At 44.3% G+C, this 18,639-nt stretch overlaps 5 protein-coding genes across 5 annotated transcripts; 1 reads left to right on the top strand and 4 right to left on the bottom strand.

Annotated features, from left to right (window-relative positions):
- Positions 1-555: 555 nt before the first annotated feature.
- PHALS_02055 (uncharacterized protein) lies at positions 556-823 on the bottom strand (the record flags this gene model as incomplete). Its single annotated transcript, XM_024716566.1, has 2 exons — positions 556-745; positions 810-823. 2 exons carry the CDS (start codon positions 821-823, stop codon positions 556-558), a joined length of 204 nt encoding a protein of 67 aa, XP_024582152.1.
- Positions 824-4,720: 3,897 nt separating this feature from the next.
- PHALS_14841 (uncharacterized protein) lies at positions 4,721-5,589 on the bottom strand. The gene has a single exon (XM_036407095.1). The coding sequence runs from the start codon at positions 5,243-5,245 to the stop codon at positions 5,003-5,005; it is 243 nt and encodes an 80-aa protein (XP_036263354.1). The 5' UTR covers positions 5,246-5,589; the 3' UTR covers positions 4,721-5,002.
- Positions 5,590-7,996: 2,407 nt separating this feature from the next.
- PHALS_02054 (uncharacterized protein) lies at positions 7,997-9,771 on the top strand (the record flags this gene model as incomplete). The annotated part of the gene is made up of 3 exons (XM_024716564.1): positions 7,997-8,097; positions 8,163-8,247; positions 8,323-9,771. 3 exons carry the CDS (start codon positions 7,997-7,999, stop codon positions 9,769-9,771), a joined length of 1,635 nt encoding a protein of 544 aa, XP_024582150.1.
- A 434-nt stretch (positions 9,772-10,205) lies between these two features.
- Positions 10,206-11,162, bottom strand: PHALS_02053 (-dihydroxy-2-naphthoate octaprenyltransferase; the record flags this gene model as incomplete). The annotated part of the gene is made up of 2 exons (XM_024716563.1): positions 10,206-10,845; positions 10,909-11,162. 2 exons carry the CDS (start codon positions 11,160-11,162, stop codon positions 10,206-10,208), a joined length of 894 nt encoding a protein of 297 aa, XP_024582149.1.
- A 3,097-nt stretch (positions 11,163-14,259) lies between these two features.
- On the bottom strand, positions 14,260-14,635 carry PHALS_02052 (uncharacterized protein; the record flags this gene model as incomplete). The annotated part of the gene is made up of 2 exons (XM_024716562.1): positions 14,260-14,334; positions 14,423-14,635. 2 exons carry the CDS (start codon positions 14,633-14,635, stop codon positions 14,260-14,262), a joined length of 288 nt encoding a protein of 95 aa, XP_024582148.1.
- Between the last annotated feature and the right edge of the window lie 4,004 nt (positions 14,636-18,639).

Below are 18,639 nucleotides of genomic sequence, written 5' to 3'. Positions count from 1 at the left end.
TGCAATACAAGCAAATTGAGGCCGTCTCAATTTCGACAGTCGGGTCGGCTTATTGAGCGAAGCCGGCTCAAAATACACTCGCTTGACACATTGGCAGATCACCCGCGTAGATACACTTTCAGAGACTGAGAGATCAAGTTGAAAGTCTTTTTATAACCTGAATGCCTCCCGAAAGCTCTTTATTCGTAACCTGGTCCTTATTACGCTACTATTATCTCTGAATAGTGAATAGTTTGATAATTCTTGTGTCAGCAACAGAGACTGGCCACAGCTTCGTGACATATCTATATAATATGAGAAGCTAATCATTTCAACAGGGCAATTATATTATGTATACTCGCAACTTGGCTATGGCCGTAGTCGGTGCATGTGACAGCATTAAGTATAGAATTGTAGCTTAAATGTTCTATTTTCATTTCCATCTTCGTATTATGTGTAGGCTGAGAGCTGCCGCTCAACCATTTTGATTAGTGTTGTAGATGTATGGCATTTTGCAAGACTGCGCGATCTGTATAGAATCCGAAGAGAGGTGCTCTTTGCCAAAATATTGTCCAGCTACTTGCTTGCAATTCGTCCATCACGATGCAGAGCTGCTTGGCTGACGGCATGATCCAGAGCGCCACGCATGATGTTGATAGTTGTATCTTCTAGAGTTACTGGGACTAGTGCCCATCCAACGCAAAAAGCATCAAGGTGGATTAGCTTCTGGTGCCATACCACCTCGCTCGTGGTTGAGGTATCGGATCTTCGCATATCAGCATTCTGACTGTGCATATAACCTTTTTTCACATCTAGCCACTTCCAAGTACCGCATGATTAACATCTTTACCGTAGGTATTAAAGCACACGTAATGTTCGCGCAGTAGTCGAGTAATGTCTTGATAAGTCTTACGTCAAACCGTAAATTTCGATGATGATTTAGAGCTTTGTTGCACCCTAATTTTGAACAAATGATAGAGGAGATTGAAATGTGTTTTCAGGCCGGCTGAATGTCACGATCTGTCTTGTTATGATCGAACATGTTGTCGAAGTACGTTTGCATGCATCCACACAAGAGTTGAAGTAGATACGTGCTAAAGCAGTTATTGTCCAAGTAAAACAAATGGATTCTCTATCATACCCCCAGGGGACCGTAACCGTTGCTCGCAAAATTTGTTTCCCCTTCGAAAACGGTAGTTGATGTACCGATTCTGTGCCGGCATGAACTAGTGCCACCTTCTGTTAAAAATGCAAGCGCTAAAACTTGGCGACGACACAAATAAGTGATTGTCTGTGGAAAAGGTTTGAATCAGCTTGCACTGCGCGGGTGGTGGTTGGCATTACCTCGTGACATATTGATCCACAAAAGATGCAGTATCAGTACCATTCATTGGTCTGGAGATAATTTCTTTACTATATTGCTGAAAAGTATGCTGCGCTATTTAATTTGGAAATATCGGATAAAATTCGTGGGGCACAATGCATCATGTGCTATACTTAAACTGTTTTTTTGCACTGGGTCGTGGTGCACTGTGCACGATTCGGGCTCAGACTTTAGAAGACCGCGCTTGCAAAACCCCCAGAGTTTAACCGAGAGGCTATATCGTACAAAATGTATTATTAGATTTGTTATTTCGGAGGTACATACACTTAGTACTAATACAACGAAGCCTTAAGCTTAATATATGCATGTAGTATCACTATTAAGATGAATGATGTCGTTATTCTCGACGTGCGACTAGCAGTCCACGTGTACTACGCCCCCCCCAGTCGGATTTTCCTGTATACCGACATTTCCTTACTCTTATATGATCACAATTATACCAGAGTGCAAAGCGAAATGCGAACGAATGTAACCTATCGTATTTGATACAAACGTACCAAATGTGTAAGGTTTAAGATCAAAAGAATACAGCACTCGCCTTGTTACATCCTTCCTGGCGAACAAAGCTGCGCCTTGTATTCTACCCTGCTCTCTGTACTTTACCACGTCTGCTACTCTGGGTGTACTGGCATCGGAAGTCCGCTCCTGTGCAGTAACTCAAAGAATCAACCGACCTTCGCCTTAAAGCGCAGACTTCGTGACCGACGCGTTTTCTAGAATTCTTGGTAACGCTTCAAGGTGTTCTCTGATGAGAACGATCCCAATGACACCTCGATTCCCGTAATACGTGTCCGCTCTTACAAGGCGATGCCTGGCCTAGCTTTTCTTCAAACGAGGAAAATATCACTGCGTACAGCGTCGACGATGCACAAGTCTCAGACTCCGTGTTCTAATTTCATCAGAGTGAAGTATATCATCGTCTCATCCTCACTTAGTAACGAAAAACTGGGTTTGACTCAAGATTCACAGTTAATTTACTGCAAGCACGAGAGTCGCATAAAGCCTTTTCCGGAACACGTCGTAAATAGAATTTTTAGGATTGCCGTTCTCGCTAGTGCAGAGCTTCTACATGCCGACCATCCGCTCACAATGGAAGCAGAACGAGTGCGAAAGGTTGCTCCGCGAGTGCTTTATCAACACAGAGACCGTCACTTCCAGGAGTACTGTCTGCGTCTGGAGCAGCAGAGGCTAGAATCTGTGTCCTCTATGAGAGAAAAACATCAGGTATGCAAAATTCTGGCTACATTTTGCTCGATTCTTCAATCTAGAGTATGGTTATACTCAACAGGTCGCGATACACCAATTTTCTTTTCAATGCGGTTGATCACCCGATCGGGGCCCCTGGGAGTGGCTAGTAATGCCACAGAGACCGTTTTATACATTAGCCACCCTCAATCGTGTGTTGGCCCAGCCGTTCTAAACATATTGCGGCTAGGCACAGACCTATATCGATTTCGACAATATATTTATCCACACTGGCGCAGAGCTTTGGAGGTCAGTGTGGAACACCACAATGAACAGCTACGAGCGATGCTCGAGTGTCCAATGGAAGCTATTTGTCAATACAGACAAGTGTGTCTTTGGTCGACTATTCTTGGTTTGGTAGAAAGCAGAGCCTTTGAGCAGATCGTGCAAAAAAACCATTGGAGATTGGCATGTGCCTCTGTCCCACAACAGCTTGATGAGACGGGTGGCTACTTACACAGGTGCAGTGCAAACTATGCCGACATGGTACGACCCTAAATAACCGTATGGGAAGGAAGCTAAGCGGTGTCGGGTTGCGGTGAAATCGGTGCAGCTCGCCGGCTGGCTCTCCCGTTGTCTGCAGACCCACAACTAGCTTGTAAAACTAGATTTTCTGTTATGCTCATATCAATTTTCATCTCGAAGGCGTTATATTGACGCGTCACTGTCTTTCGATTGATCAGTGTCGTGCAATTGTAAAAATCACGCAGCATTTCCCTTGCCTCCATGGCGCACTTGGCCGACCGTATTTTGGTCGCATGTTGATTCTGAACGCCGTTTGCAATGATACCCGATGCCTTGACGTGATTCACAAGCCACGTCTCTATGATATCATTCTCATCCTTAACGGCCATGACATGCCGCAGAAGACCCCATAGTATCCTCATATTGAACTCCCAATGGTATTTGTTACCACCGCCCAGGAGAGCATTGGGTGCGCTTATTTGCCATCATGAACACGAACGTTATACTATAGGCTGGCTTGTTTGCGCTTTTAATCGGTTATTTTGGTCTTAAATCCTATATGAAAAAAGTTTGTTATGCTTTGATGTCTTTCTCGTCCTGGCATTGCTATATCTATACCTATGTATTCTGTCACAATGATGGACAATCCGGTGTGTAAAGGACGGGGTATGGAGACACTGGCTAGTCAATTCTGAACACCATGTAAGTAAACTTTGTCTTTTGAGAGATTTGGACACTCAATCATGCAGTGTAGCCACGTCACCTACACCACTAGGCTGATCTGAGTTCGTTTCTGTACGAATAAAAATGTAAGCATTTATAGAGAAAATTGACATATAGCTGCTATTTCGTTCTTAACAGTATTGAGCGGCATCGTCTGAGCACATATAGTATTATGTTACTTGAAGCAAATCTGTGGTCACTGTGTCTCTAAAGTGCCTCAAGGTTTCAGCTGATTACCCTCATACTCTACGACTTTGCACCCGCGGTGTTGACGTCTCATTAAATTTGCACAACTATTGTGGTGGGATTCGAATTCAATATTGGTGTACAATTTTACTTTTCGACATTAAGTATAGTAAAATGCCATAATGCAGTTTAGTTGGTACGAGATGAGAGTGATAGCTTTTTAATCGGAGAGTTCATACGACAAGATGGCTGCTAGCGTAACACCATACGTTGATAGAGTTTTATCCTGCAAGACAGATATGATGTCACTTTAGGCTGAACAAAGAAGACTATTAGATGGGCGGTGGCGGGTGAGTCCATTCTTATCTGTGTTATTTAACGTGAGCTCCATAATTAAAGTCTCCGGTTGTGGCAAGTGCACGGTAACCTCGTTGCATCCACCCCCTACTCAGCGATCTGTTGAGTAGAGATTTCGGAGAATAAACTTCCTCGATTAATTATCAATCTCTAAATCTGCGCGTATCCATTATCTTGAGCACAGCTCTAGCACCACGCGCCCCACAATATAGCGGTCCAACTTCATGATTTACTGTAGTGGACCACACTGTATTTACAAAAGAGCCCTCAAACGTAAATTTTTATTTTTTACATGGTGTTAAGAAATGCATTTTTTGTGTGCCATCCACAATTTTTAAGAGAACCTGAATTCCTCTGCTAGTTCGTTCGAGCTTTTCGTAATTTCTACATCCCATTTATGGTGTGTTTCGACGCTCATGGAAAAAGAATGATGCTGTGCTAGGCTATTATGGAATGACTCTGCCATTTTCTCGGATGAGATAAGAGGCGACATATCTCCTTCATTTATTTTGACGCCTAATCTTAAAAACAATTCAATTAAGGCTACTATGTTTTCTACCGAGCTCGATGATGTGGATCCGGATTTTAAAGATTGCGAAGCCTCGTTAAAAGAGTGAGATAAATAGTCTTAAGCACTTGTATCAAGGGCAAATACATTAAATTCTATATTGTATTCTTTTTGAAACTCCAACTGGCGTCCACGAGACCTTCCCCGGCTTCCTCAATGTTGCTCTGTTGCAATAAGCAATCAGCACTTGTCGCGTCGATCGTGCTACGTGGAAAGCCTTCGAGAACTCGAACCGGTTGTACCTTTGATCCTGCCCCTGGTGTTGGTGCCATTCGTCCTGGTGGTCCGAACATCACACGTTGAAGGTGGAAGTGGGCGTTTCGGGAGGATGGCCCCATTTGGGTAGAAAAGCCGATCAATAGTGGAAGCTCTTGACGTCGAAATATTCTATGTATTCGCCTACCACAAGCGCTGCGAATTCATCAGATTAAACTCTACACGGTGGAATATCGCACGAATCCTCTCCCGCAAATAATCCGATTAAAGAAACTTCAAACTCGCGCTGTCTCTTAGGCCTCGTTTGTCGTCGTCGCAATCCCCCATGCTTCCCTCGTCTCAACGTCGTGTTCGATTTATTTCCGCTCGTAGAGAGGTTAATTCAGGAAGTTCATTGAGTTCGTATAAGATTCTCGATTAAAGTTCCAGGATGATCAGTCGATCTGCATACTTAAAAAGATCTGACTGCTGACACGAAAAGGGCTTTTTTGATATTATAGCCTTTTAAAATTCCATCATGAAAATGTCAACGATGTGTTGACAAAACATTCAGAATATACAAACCAGTCATGAAGGCTGGCTTTATCGTTTGTATTGCATTCTGCCGTAGCTGTAAAACGAAGAAGAAAGTGGGTTTGACATCGTGCAAAGCTGCTATCTCGCGAACGACCAAATAGTGAAGCACTTCACGAAGATATAGCTAAAAAATGCATGAAAATCGCTCCGTACATGACTACAATCTTGGCCTGATTACATCACGAGCTAAAGCGTTCTTGATGCAATACCATCCGCTAAGTGCAATTTCATTTGATGCAGCTACTCAGTACATCGAAGAAATATACTTATAGATCGAGGCTAATGTGTCAGGTTATATATTTTCACATATATTTTCACATGATCAAACTGTGGTCCCTTTTGCGACGGCGCGAATTGAAAGAAAATAGCAATTGGATTCAGGATCCATGTCGTGCTCGAGAATGGCTGAGTAAAAGTGGTTATGTTTACTGATTTACAGCTAGTTGAGAGAAGCATTCTAGGTGAGAACTTCAGAGTTCATCTTTCTCCTATTCACGAATTCAGAGAATATTTTCGACGCCATCGAATTCGATCCAAACACAGGACCATCTTTGTATGGAGCCGACTTCTATCTTCACCGTGTGGTATTCGAATCTCTTCAATCCAAGTCGACGGCGCCAATACTAGAAGCAAGACTAGCTACAATTGGGCTCTTGTTTGTAAAAGTTTTTCACGTAGCAAAATTCACACGATTCCAAGTGCTGATTACTATCTCCATTCGCAGTCAACACAGCAATGTCTAGGAGACGGGAGAAGGCTCTATAGACGCCAGATGGAGTTCAAATTTACCATGTTCGAATGCCATTGCCTTTGATACAAGTGATTCTGAGACTTAACGTTACTCTCCCAGACTCTCAGCGAGATTTTGCAAACCTCGAACTCGGATTCGCGTCATTGTGCTCGGTAGGAAACAAGATAGTTTCAGCTTTTTTCCATTCAGCTTTTTGATGATACGGTTTGTCTGCTGTGCCGTCATTTCTCGGTATAGATCAACATTTCCCTCCTGAAACCTGGGACAGCAGGAGGTTGGTTATATATTTTTTGCTGCTGTCGATGATGATCACAGGCTGAAAGGAGAAGCGGTCTTTTTTTCCTATCTCCACTACCAGCTTGAATCGAAGAAGTAAAATGAAGACGATGAGGACAACAACAATTTGCCGTCGAGGTTGTATCGAACCTCAACATAACTTCTTGACAAGGGAGTGCTCTTGAAATGTTATGTACTCGCTACATCTATTGAAGGTGTCAAGACTAACAATTCTTTCGTATGAACAATGTCCCTTTGTCCTTTCACTTATGCTTGCTGCTTCCCCAACTATCTAACTTACTTTATCTGTAAGAAGTGGGATACTAAACACGGTTTGATTCAACTTAATGGTTTGGAAATGTTCTTCAATTTGACAGTTGAAATATACATCAAGTCCAATTATCAAATTGGAGAATTTCTGGTGAGTATTCTTTCTCTTATCTTGACATGCTGTATTCAACAAATTTTAACCACGAGCGAGTCAACATTTTGTCTGTCGTTGCGTTCTCCTGGCTGGGCATAAGGGAGCTAGCCCCGCGCTCCATTACTTCTTGTGACCATTCTGTGCACAGCATGTCATAAAGTGTGTACTGGATATTGGAAGAGAAGCTCGATCAGCGAAATTGTTCATGTTCTCATGTTTTGGAAAGATTCTGGACATCGACAAACGTCCGACAACCTCGGCTTCAATATATTTCTGAGCGGACCTTCCCATCATAATTCTAAGTGTGCAGATTCTGAACTTTTACCACAAATGTCGTACATTAAACTTCTTCAGGCAAATCCTACGCTCCCAAGATTACAGGTGCGAACACAGATCGCAATTTTTCAAATATATACGGCTAGAATAGAAAATATTCAGTAGAACATATGGCGTCACTTTGCAACTCATTCGTGTTTCATGAGCCTACAAGTGGAAATTTTCCTTGTTTTGTCCTTGAATTGAATAATCAGCATCACCATAAGGGTATCTGTGTCATTAGATATTTTCATTTGAGTCTACATTTCTTATGGCCTGAGACTGTGAGCTACAAGATGCAAAGTGGCTAAAAATTGGATGTGTGGGTGGCGTGACTGTACGCCGGGATGGAAGAAGCACTGCATACCTTATTCAGATCGATCATAAAAGCGCCTTTAAAGGAACATACTTTTTTAGACAAACGGTATAATCTCCAGTTTTGCTTATTTTTAAAAGATGGAATTATCAAGTCCGATTTATAAATGAATACGGTGCATAATCCTAAATTTCTTAGAAGTGTCAAACTAAAGAATGCGTCTTCCCAACACATCGCTGGAACGCGAAGACCACACGAATCAAGAGAAGCACGAAACATCGAACTCTAAAGGATCATACGAGCAACTCTACGTGAAGTACGCACTGTAGCTCGTAATATCTTTTGTAATGTATTTAAACTTTTTGATTCATGCTTATTTAGTGATGGAGGACTAATTTCCTTTTCGCACTTGGATCCTGCTATTGAATTGGACAAAGCCATGTCACTTCTGGAGCGTCGTGAGCTTGTACGTTATTTACTTAAAGAGTCTCACATATTGTAAAGCGCCACTAATAATTCGGCAATTATTTTAATCGAACAGGAGGTTCGGCAAGCTGCAGAGTATGGACTAGGACTATTGGAAGATAATGAGGAATTGCAAATGGAAGTGGCGACACTGAAGATTCAATTAGAAACTGAAACAAAAGAGCTCACAGAGCAGCGGGATATGTGGAAAAGTCAGACAGAACATTTACAACAGGAGATGGCACAGTGGAAGCGTAAATGTGCACGAGTAGAAGATGAATTGACGGATTTAGCCAAAGAATTTGAACATTTTGTTGATTGTTGTCAATGTCATGGATCTTCCTCTGCCACACGATACTCAGAATCGTTTGCGCGACTTCAGACTGAATTACAAGAACTAAATGCTGTCAAACGGTCAAATGAGGCCGAATTGTCGTTTTTGAGGCAGCGGAAAGAAGTGGCAGAACAAAAGCATCAAGAGGCACTTGAATGTGAAGCGTTAGCGACTCGAAGTGAAGTCTCGTACCGTAAAACGGTGGAGATAGAATTTGCCACATCGCAACGGGTTCTGAATGACGTTAAGAATGAAAAGAATCAACTGAGCAAATTGGTTCAAAATTACGAAGCAGAACTAAAGGAATTAAAGAAACAACTTAGATGTGCAGAAGCAAAAAGGGACGACACGCTTCTGCACAACAATGAGCTGAGCGAAGCTTTGCTGTCATCCGAGTCGCGATGTAAACGATTTCAGCGCGAGCTCGAACTCTTAGAGCACGTTTCGTACTTTGCACAGGCTAGTGTCGATCGCGACGACGAAGAAAGCGATGTTGATGATGAGACCATTAAAATTACGCAAGCTGAACTGGCTAAGTGTTCCAACAAGCCGCTGGACTCTGACAGTAAAATTGATACTGCTAGAAACACCTCTGATGATGAAGCTGTTCAGTCTCCAATAAGAAGCAAGCGGAGAAGACCTTTGCTGATGTCAACTATCTCGCCAAACTCATCATTTTCATCGAATGGTAAGATATCAGAGGCGGAAATAGAAACTCAGAAGAAACTCTACCACTACTTTCACTTGACGGCGCTGAGCATTATCAATGAAAACAACTTGCATGAACGTTGTTTTAATTCTTCAAGCCGTGTAACTATCGACATGTGGTATCGTGAAGTGATGTCAAAAGACGTTCCCTTCCTCTTGTGGCATTCGTGGCTAATCAAACGTATAAGTGACGTGGCTGCATCCGATCAAATAGGAGACAATGTGCTAAATCAACCGTCTACTTCAACATTCAAAGGCTCAAAAATTACTGGGTTTTGTGGATTTTCGCTTCGAAAGTCAAGTAATACCGATTCGGAAAACTCACTACCGTCATCTACAACACCGCCGGCGGCTCCGCCAGTAGTTCGTGTGCCGTTCACTGTGGCACGAGCATTTTTTTCTTTGCTTCGAAAGAATACACATCCAAGTGCTGGCTTATCACTAATTCGCAAAGTTTCGATTGACGGCTCGCCTGCCGGTTGAGCGCATCACGACCATGACTTAAATGAGGATTCTGAACACAAATGCAGCTTAGTGTTGATGCTTTCTGCTCTTTTACACGACAGCTATTCAGCACTGATCCCATCAAATGGATGCCTGTTATAAATACAACGACCATAAACCTCGCAGTTTCGCTGAAGTTTTAGTCATGATGTTAGCATTTAGAGATACTCGAATTTGAATGCCTTAGAATATTGTGGAGATGTATATCGCTGAATATAAATGAACTTTATATCACTCATGCCTTGGACTCAATGCTCTATTCGGTCCATCAGGAAATACCCAAAACTCAAAAGTAATGAATTCTAAGTAATATAACTGCTGACATACGCGACACTTGCCGTCCTGCTTCCAGATTTCCCCCAAAAGTATCACGCAAGATTTTGTTAGCATCACAGCCAGGTAAATTTAAAATATTAGGCTAGTCCAGTAAGTATTGAAATTATTAATCCTGCTCCCAATACTACCGCGAGTTTAGCAAGTTGATCAGGCAGGTGATGAAGTCTCTCGAGTCGGAAATCCTCACTGATATCCTTAAGCTTGACAATTGTTGCCAAAAGGAAGAAGTTTCCCAAATGCCCAAAAGCGAGCCCCGTGACTGAAATAATTCCATAGAACAAAACCATTGTTAGAAGAAATCCTTGAAAGGTCAATTTAAAACCGAGTCTCAGCGCTAGTGACGTATCCGGTTGTCCCATACGTCGAGCAAACGGTGCGTCTGTAGCACTTTTCAAAAGCAAAAATGCCCAAGTAAAATGCATAACAATATACGCGTACAGCACAACACTCCACGGTACTTCTGTTACAAGATAATACGATGTACTGAGCATTGAGACTGGCCCTGCTGCCCAGGCTATCACAGCTTCCCTTAGTCCCACAATTGGCAACGGCATATCACCACGTCGACAGCAAATAAATGCCAAAATTACTAATGCAATTATGCATCCAGTCACTTTGCTTTCTTTGGCACAGATGATGTGTGTCAATCCTATTAACATCAATTGAAAGCTCAAAAACAGATACGACCAACGGCGGACTTGAGTCAGCGAAAGTAGACTGAAATCAATTATAAAATTATTAAATGCAAACAATGTTGACAAATAACTCATTAGTGCGTACTTTAAAACAATCTTGGCGTCGGTGGTTCCACTGTTTTTCGGCTGCAGCGTACGTTGAAAATTACTATATATGGTGTTAAGATTCCAGAGCAATTGTGTCACTATAGCGCAGCCCAGAACGGTAAGGACGTCCAGCTGTATCAATGAGATACTGTGCGATTTATGCACAAGACTAACAACCATAAGCACTGGATACGCGGAGGCAAACAATGTCCGGGGACGTAAAGCACTTCGGACGCTTTTGCGGTACTCCATCTTTTGGACTCGAAAAAAATCTTTAAAGATAAAATGAGAAGTTTTTTATGGTTGGAAAATCTAGGCGACAAATTGTGATGAAATAATTCAATATATAGATCCGTTCAGACCAGGGTAGCTTGATGCCTCATAGTGGCTGCTCGAGGCATCTGCGACAAAACTCGCAACGAATTTGCCGCGTACCGTGCACAGAGAAAGCTCCTGTTAAAAGTTCGGCTTAAAGCATACGTTGCGCGATCAAACTCCGGACCACGGGACCTAGATATATTCACTTCCAAACTTGCCTTATACTCCTCACTTCATCTTCTCGACAGGTTATGAGCCCGAATGACTCCGACGACGCACCAAGCGCACCGACTCCAGTCAGCTTCGGCGCCGGCCACGAAAGGGTCAACATCTCAAGCAACTGTGGAAGACACGCCGACCGCTCAGGGAATGAGCGACGACGTCAACGCAAAAATTCTCGCCACTCCTCTCGGCCTCCAAGCAAGGATGACGCAGATGGAAACCTCGCAAGTGAAGCATTGTAAGGACGAGCGTATGCTTGGAACAGTTGGTCTGGGATGTTCCACTCTGTCCTTGGCAACGGCCGAGGGGGTATGCCGATGCACATTGACGCGCTAAGCCATTCGCCCATGCGGCAGGGGAAGGTCAAGGCCGCGCATACGCGCAACGTACGCATGGGGCAGAAGGACAACCTGCAAGGTCGAAGTGGAATGCTCCGCACGGCGAATTGCCACAGCAGACCCGGTTCCACTCGCCACAGTATGCTGCGGCACAGGGCATGCACGACTTATGGAGCCAGTCGCGCAGCAAACGATACGTGAGCCAGATGAGCGTCAGCGCAGACTCACGATCCGCAAGTTCGACGGGACTGAGCTGTACCGAGGTCTGGGCGCTGGGTCTCTGGGCTGGGGCTGGACCTCCATGCGCTAAATCCAGTATGTGAAAGCATCAAGTGGCGTTGTCTGGTCAGAAGATGTGAAGGCCGACGTGCTCGGTCGCTACTTGAGTGGGAGGACTGAGCGGTACTATAACAAGCTGGTAGAGACTTGGTGGCGCTATTGCCCGACGCTAGACCATGCTATGGAGCGACTTCACCAAACGTTCAAGACGACGATCTTTGGGTCACAGTCAATGAGACTATTTACGGCGAAGAAAGACCTGGTTCAAAAACTACCTGCACTTGGCGGCAGTAAGCGATGCGCGCGGAGGAGTGCTCGACAACATTGTCCACTATGCGTCTAGTGAGCTGCGCACGGTACTAATGGCAAAGAACGATGCCAGGCGCCTCGGTTTCCTCGTTCAAGCTGAAGAGCTCGCGCATTTCGCACAGTCTGTCGAAATTATACGAGAGATCTTGCTTCGTTTGGAAAAACGTCGTTGCAATCATCATTAAGAGAGAACCACGCGTCGAGACACGGGCGTGCTTTGATAGCGGCAAGGTTCGGCACATTTCGGTTGCTTGCCACCACGAGAGAAAAAATAAAGAACACGATGGTTCCGAGAGTGGCTGGAGGAGAAACGCCAAAAAAGGCAGCTGAAAATTACATGCAGGATAGCGTCACCTGGATCTTGGACAGCAAGTCGAGCCGGCATCTCGTAAACAACGTAGCACTATCGGAAAATGCTCAAGAAGACCAGTAGCTGATGGCAAAATGCTTTAGCTGACGCTGGTTGGTAGCGTATCGTTTCGGGTAATGGCGCTTGGCAAGCCAAGCATCGTTTGCCTAACGGACGTCTACTTCGCACCAATGCTAGCGCGCAACATTCTGTCGCTTGGCAACCTGGAACTAAAAGGATATGGGCTCCAGTTTACGAATGATCAGCGAGCAATCAGATCGCTCAAAGCCGGTGAAGTCGTTTTTGATATGGCAATGAAAAACAACGTGCTTGTTGTAGAAGCACAAGCCAAACACGAAAGCGTCAGCAAGGCTATACCCATCGTGGTATGGATCGCTAAGGTGAAGGAGCGCTGAGAAGACGTGCAGCGTGGAACACTCATGCATATTTATCAGCGTTTCGGGCACATTCCGTCCGACACAATCGAGAGGTTGGCGCTCGAGCCTGACTCTGAAATTCAGTTCATGGACTGTCGAAGCATGGTGTGCGTCACGTGCGCCCAGAGCAAGCAAACCAAAAACGCGCAGACAGAGAAGACATGGGCGCGCACTCCCCGATCGATTGCATCGGTGGTGTGATTTGCTCGGACCTTAAGGGACCGATGACACCAAAGGACCGACTTGGGAATCGGCACTTTGTCGATCATGAGAGCACTTACTGCCGCGTATCCCTGGCGTGCACCAAGGATCATGCGGCGATAAGGTTCAAGGAATTCCTTGTGTTCTTTGAGAAGTATTTCGACTGTCGCGTTCATACACTACGCATAGATGGAGGCGGTGAATATAGGAACATCGATTTGATCTGCAAGTCCGTAGGCGTGTCACGGCAGGTGAGCGAAGCAAGGAAACTAGCATCAAACGGCAAGGCAGAATGCATGCACCGGATGGATCTAAACATGTCACGCTCTATTGTTTTTGCATGCAAGCTCCCGCTAAATTTCTGGAGAGATGCGGTGGAGAATCGGCCTACATACTGAATCGCAGTCCCACGAGCTCGAATGCCAACCAAGCATCACTAATCGAGATGCTAACAAGTCTAGCACTCGACCTTCGAGACATAGTCACTTTCGACTCAGTGTGCACAGTTTATCGTGACTTGAAAAGGAACTCTTCTGCGCATCGGACCCAGATTGGTATCATCGGGGGTTGCAGTGGCGAGACCAAGGGATATCGCGTGTTCATACGCAAGGCCAATGTCGTGATCGTGACCCAACACGTCATGAATATTAAGGCATTCTTCGACGAGCAAATCGAACAGTTACGCTATATAGCAGGAGCTGAGGAGGAGATGACGTCGGATATCCGGGTTGTAGCAAAAGGTAGAATTGATCAGCAATTGTGTGTACGCGCGTCACATACTACACGAGGGGCTATCAAGCGAGCGGTACAAGACACAAAAGAAGTGACAAGTGATGTAGCAGCTGTTATGCAAGTTTACGAATGGTTGATGATGTCTTGCAGGAAGTGAATGTAGTCTATCCAATACCAGACATCGAGTTATATTGCTGTGAAGTCGGTGACGCTGGCCGAAGCTGTAAAGCTAGCAAAATCTGCTACTCAAAAGCGATGAAGTAGTTTAACTTAGGGCAGATATAGTTCCAGCAGGCCAAAGGAGCTCAGAAATATGTGAGAGCCTACGCTATCCGGTCGGTGAGCAAGCTTGTCTCGTCGTCTATCTTCCTTGACGACTACATCAAGTGAGAAATCCACTGTGGGGAACTTCAAATCCAAGGCAACAGTGAATACGCTTGGAGCATAAGGAAGGAGTGTTTCAATGTTAAATGTTTTTAGAATGTAAAGAGCAATTGAAAGCCCAAATACTATGTTGCAAGCCCATTTAGACTCTTGCATTCGTAAATAATATTCTTATCATGAGTTTCTGTCTGCAAATGCCTGTTGGCTAGCATCTAAAAGTTTGTAGGATGCAGTATCGATCTGCTGGGTCTTTTGCCGGAATATCTAGAAAGGCGGCCATCGGCGGATTTGGTTTTTGATTTCAGATTTGAACTGGATTTCGGGTATTCGTAAACACCATTGAAAATTTAATATTTATGGCACAATATAGAGTTAGTGAAGCCAACCTTCTCGTCTCGTCGGCATGCATAAGAAAAGTGTCAAGTGACATCACATTAGATCAGCACAATGCCAAGCCTGTATCGTCCCCCTTAATCGCGAAAGTAACAAGCTTAAGAGCTAGATAAAACTTATTGCATAATTTTATAACTGATACGATCGGGGAGGGCGGAGTGTTAGAAGTTTGGCTTAAAGCATACGTTGCGCGATCACAATTCGGGACCATGGGACGATATTGTATGATTGCGCCCGCGATGGCGCGATATAATTGCGCTGGAACGATATGTATAATTGCAAACACGATGACGCGAGCGTAAATCCATGAGTTCTCGTAGCTCTGCTAACTTATGCTGATCTAACGCCTTAGTAAACATATCTGCGAGCATGAGCTCCGAGCGGACGTAGCGCATCCCTCACACGCCTCGACGAGCCTGATCTCTAACAAACTTGACATGCACATCAATGTGTTTATCTTTTTTAACTGTAGTCTCTCCTTCGATCTGACCAATTTGCGTCTGGTTATCAACATGCATCAGCGTAGGCTGAGCCGGCGCGAGTCCCACCTCTTTGAGCATATCTTTAATACCGAGGAGCTCGCGTACCGTCTCAGATGCCGCGACAAATTTGGATTCCATAACGTTTGCCGATACCATACTGTGCTCACGCAACAGCTCAACAATAGCCTCATCCTCCTGATCGAGATCATATGCGTGTGCGTCGCGTGCCGTGACTCCTAAACCGAGTAGCTTTGACACTGGTCCAAGATTCTTACTTGAAAAGAAGCCAATGGAATGAAGAAGCGCTCGACGGCTGCGGCTGTGGTTACTGTAACAAAGAGATCTTCGGCGTAGACGCCAACCAATGTCAACTATTTTTCGTCGCGCTTGAAGTAAGGGCACATGTCACTAATGCACTGCTCGAAACCAGCGTCCGAGAGTCTTGCGTGTAGCAGCTGACTCCATAATCATCCCGCATGCTTTAATCCATACAGGCTCTACTTTAGCTCGAGCGCTACTTCATTTGCATCGGTCGCACCAAGTTACTTTAACTGTTCATCTTTAATGTCCATACCGCTTGGCAGATGAAGAAGGTTCTCATGGTTCTTTTCCTTGTCAGCTTTGACGTAGGAGTTCGAAATGTCACCATGCTTTGCCGGCACCCCTCACGTCCATACAAGTCTTAAGAGCATCTTTACCGTCGACATATCCATGACGGCTGCGAAAGTGAGCGTATAATCTATGCCGAAAACTTGCTCATTCCCGCAAGCAACCAGACGCGTCTTCAGACGTTCCACCGCATCGCTCGTATCCGTTTTGGTCTTGGATAGCCACTTTCTGTGCAACATTTTGGCCCAAGCTGGTCGCTTGATCGCACTCCAGACGCCGTTGTTTTCAGAGCTAGGATCTTCGCAAGCATTGCCTTTCTCCAGCCTTCAGCTTTCGAGCTGCACATTGCCTCAGCGTGTGTCGTTGGGTCAGACCTGCAACCGCACAGATAACATCAAGCATGAGCGTGCTTACCAAACTCTTCCTTCAGAATGGCATCTTAAGCAAATACGATTGAATAGATCTGGCGTGGTGACAGCTCTCGATAAAGTTTCCTCCAATTTGGTTCATACCTTTGGAAAGAGCTATATAAAGGGGCAGCTCATCGATCCAAGGTTGGGGTGACTGAGATTTGTTAAAAAGGTTAGATATAGTCGAGCTGTCTCAGACTCTTGCTAATAATCTTGGTGTTCTCGCATTGGGCAAAAGGGTGACCAAAGACTTCTCAGATTGATGATTTATGTTAAATGCGATGCTTCAGAAGATCAAACGAACAAGAAAAATATTCTTCGCAGTGTAGTTACAGCTGCGAATAGAGTGCTACCTTTTCACACTGTCTACTGATACATCAAACACAAATCTTTTTGCGTGTGGTAAACGGTCGAATTCCACGATGGAATTTTTTCAGAAACCTGTCACTCATTTATCGGATACAGAAGCTAAGCCGCGAAAGCAGCACCAATGTTCTGTTAGACAAAAGCCTGGTTTGATACGAGGCCTAAGCACTAAACCGCAAGCGTCCATAAGGAAATTAAACACATGATTCAACAAGCGCCATTTGATGCGGACCATCATAATTAAAGGTGTTTTCAGATTTTTTTTGCTTTTTTTGCTTGTTTCTGCTTGTGCTTACTGTTGTGCGCCGTCTTTGACTCGTGAATTGCCCAACTGTCGTACATTGTCTTCAGTAAACTGTGCGACTACTCTGAATGATCAGCCATAAAATCTTACTTCAACGCTCATACTTGAAAGCAATGTCTTTGTAGCTTGATGCCCACACTAATTACGACGCACAAAAAACAAAAAAAAACATCTTCCCAGTTTCAGCTTACGAGCACCTTGCTTTGATTTGAATGAATCCTAAGACGATAAATGTCATAACTGGTGTGAAGGGCAAGTATTTTGATCACTTTTACTCAACCCTTGTACAATAAATAAAATTGTAGCTCTTTCAATACCGTATAACTATATGAAGGTTACATTACCCTATGTGGAATTGTGAGTACTTATTAGCACTGAAATATCGGATTTTATGAAGAAAAGGTAAATCCAGAAAGAGGACCCAAGGTTCACGTTCGCACATTAAAACCGGTCAGTGTTATTGATAGAAATAGCAACACGAATATATACAGTACATATCCGTCCGTGTTAGGATATATTCATGATTCTAGTTATAAAGATAGCACAACTTTTTAATGTATGAACTTTGCCAAACGTAGAGCAATTAATATCTTGAGTTATCTAAGAGGCTCTCGGTTCCACTCTTTATAGAAGGTCGTTGATATTTACCATCAGCAATCAAATGCTGTGAGCACTACTCTTTCAGAGATGTTTGCTCCTTGAGAGGTAGATCTCATTGGCCTCAACCTCCATGGAATATAATAGAATCCAGTTGTTTCCCAGGAGACGCTGGGTGGCTACTGGGAAAATACCTTTTTCTGTGCTGCATTCCTTGTCGCACCCGCTTGGAAATCTGATATTTGTGTCTATCGGTCAATGGGGAAGGGGGCTCGCAAGGTGCATATATCTTGTAAGCTACGAGATCGCTCTTTTTTCCTTAGGATGTCTGATCTTCACCGCCTCTGGCGCACTCGTGGCGCTTACATTCCTAATTCCACCCGCCTTTCGTGGCAACAAATTGCGCTCCGCATTGAATGCGACGACTACCATTATCTTGAATGAGGTAGAGCGCGAAAGTTTTTTGGCGCAAGCCGCACCGTTCGTATACCCTCAGCGCCTCCAGGTGAACGATGACATTTTTTTAACCCTTTAACCGCCAATATTCGATCCCATCGGTACATATTATAGATATAATCTTGTTAGGCTCGATGGCAGGTACTCAACCAAATCATTTTCTATCCCAGCAGGTGGATACGATCATTTCACGCCTCGTTCGTTGAATTAATGGCGAGTGCTACCAAATTTCACGGGATCGCTGTGCACTTTGTACAGAGGAGACTTTGATTTTTAGAGTCCGCGTTATAGAGGCACAGAGATTGAGTTCGTTACTAGCCCTCAGTCCTCAAAGCTTGATATAATTAAGGTGTGGCGGAAAAGGCAATCTGAAAAGGCTTTGCGAAAATACGTTTTGCGTGCCCCGATTCTGGCACTTCCAAATCCGTTGACTCTTCAAAGTAGTCCATGACGTTTCCAGTTTTCTGTAATAGGCTGCGTTGTGCTTCAGGAAGATATCAGTGGGCATGAAAGCGTTGTTCAATTTGAGTTTTGCAAGCCTAA

The sequence above is a fragment of the Plasmopara halstedii genome (assembly GCF_900000015.1).
Source record: "Plasmopara halstedii genome assembly, contig: Scaffold_1651, whole genome shotgun sequence".
Classification (NCBI taxonomy): Eukaryota; Oomycota; class Peronosporomycetes; order Peronosporales; family Peronosporaceae; genus Plasmopara; species Plasmopara halstedii.
This window is presented reverse-complemented; position numbering and strand designations above follow the sequence as displayed.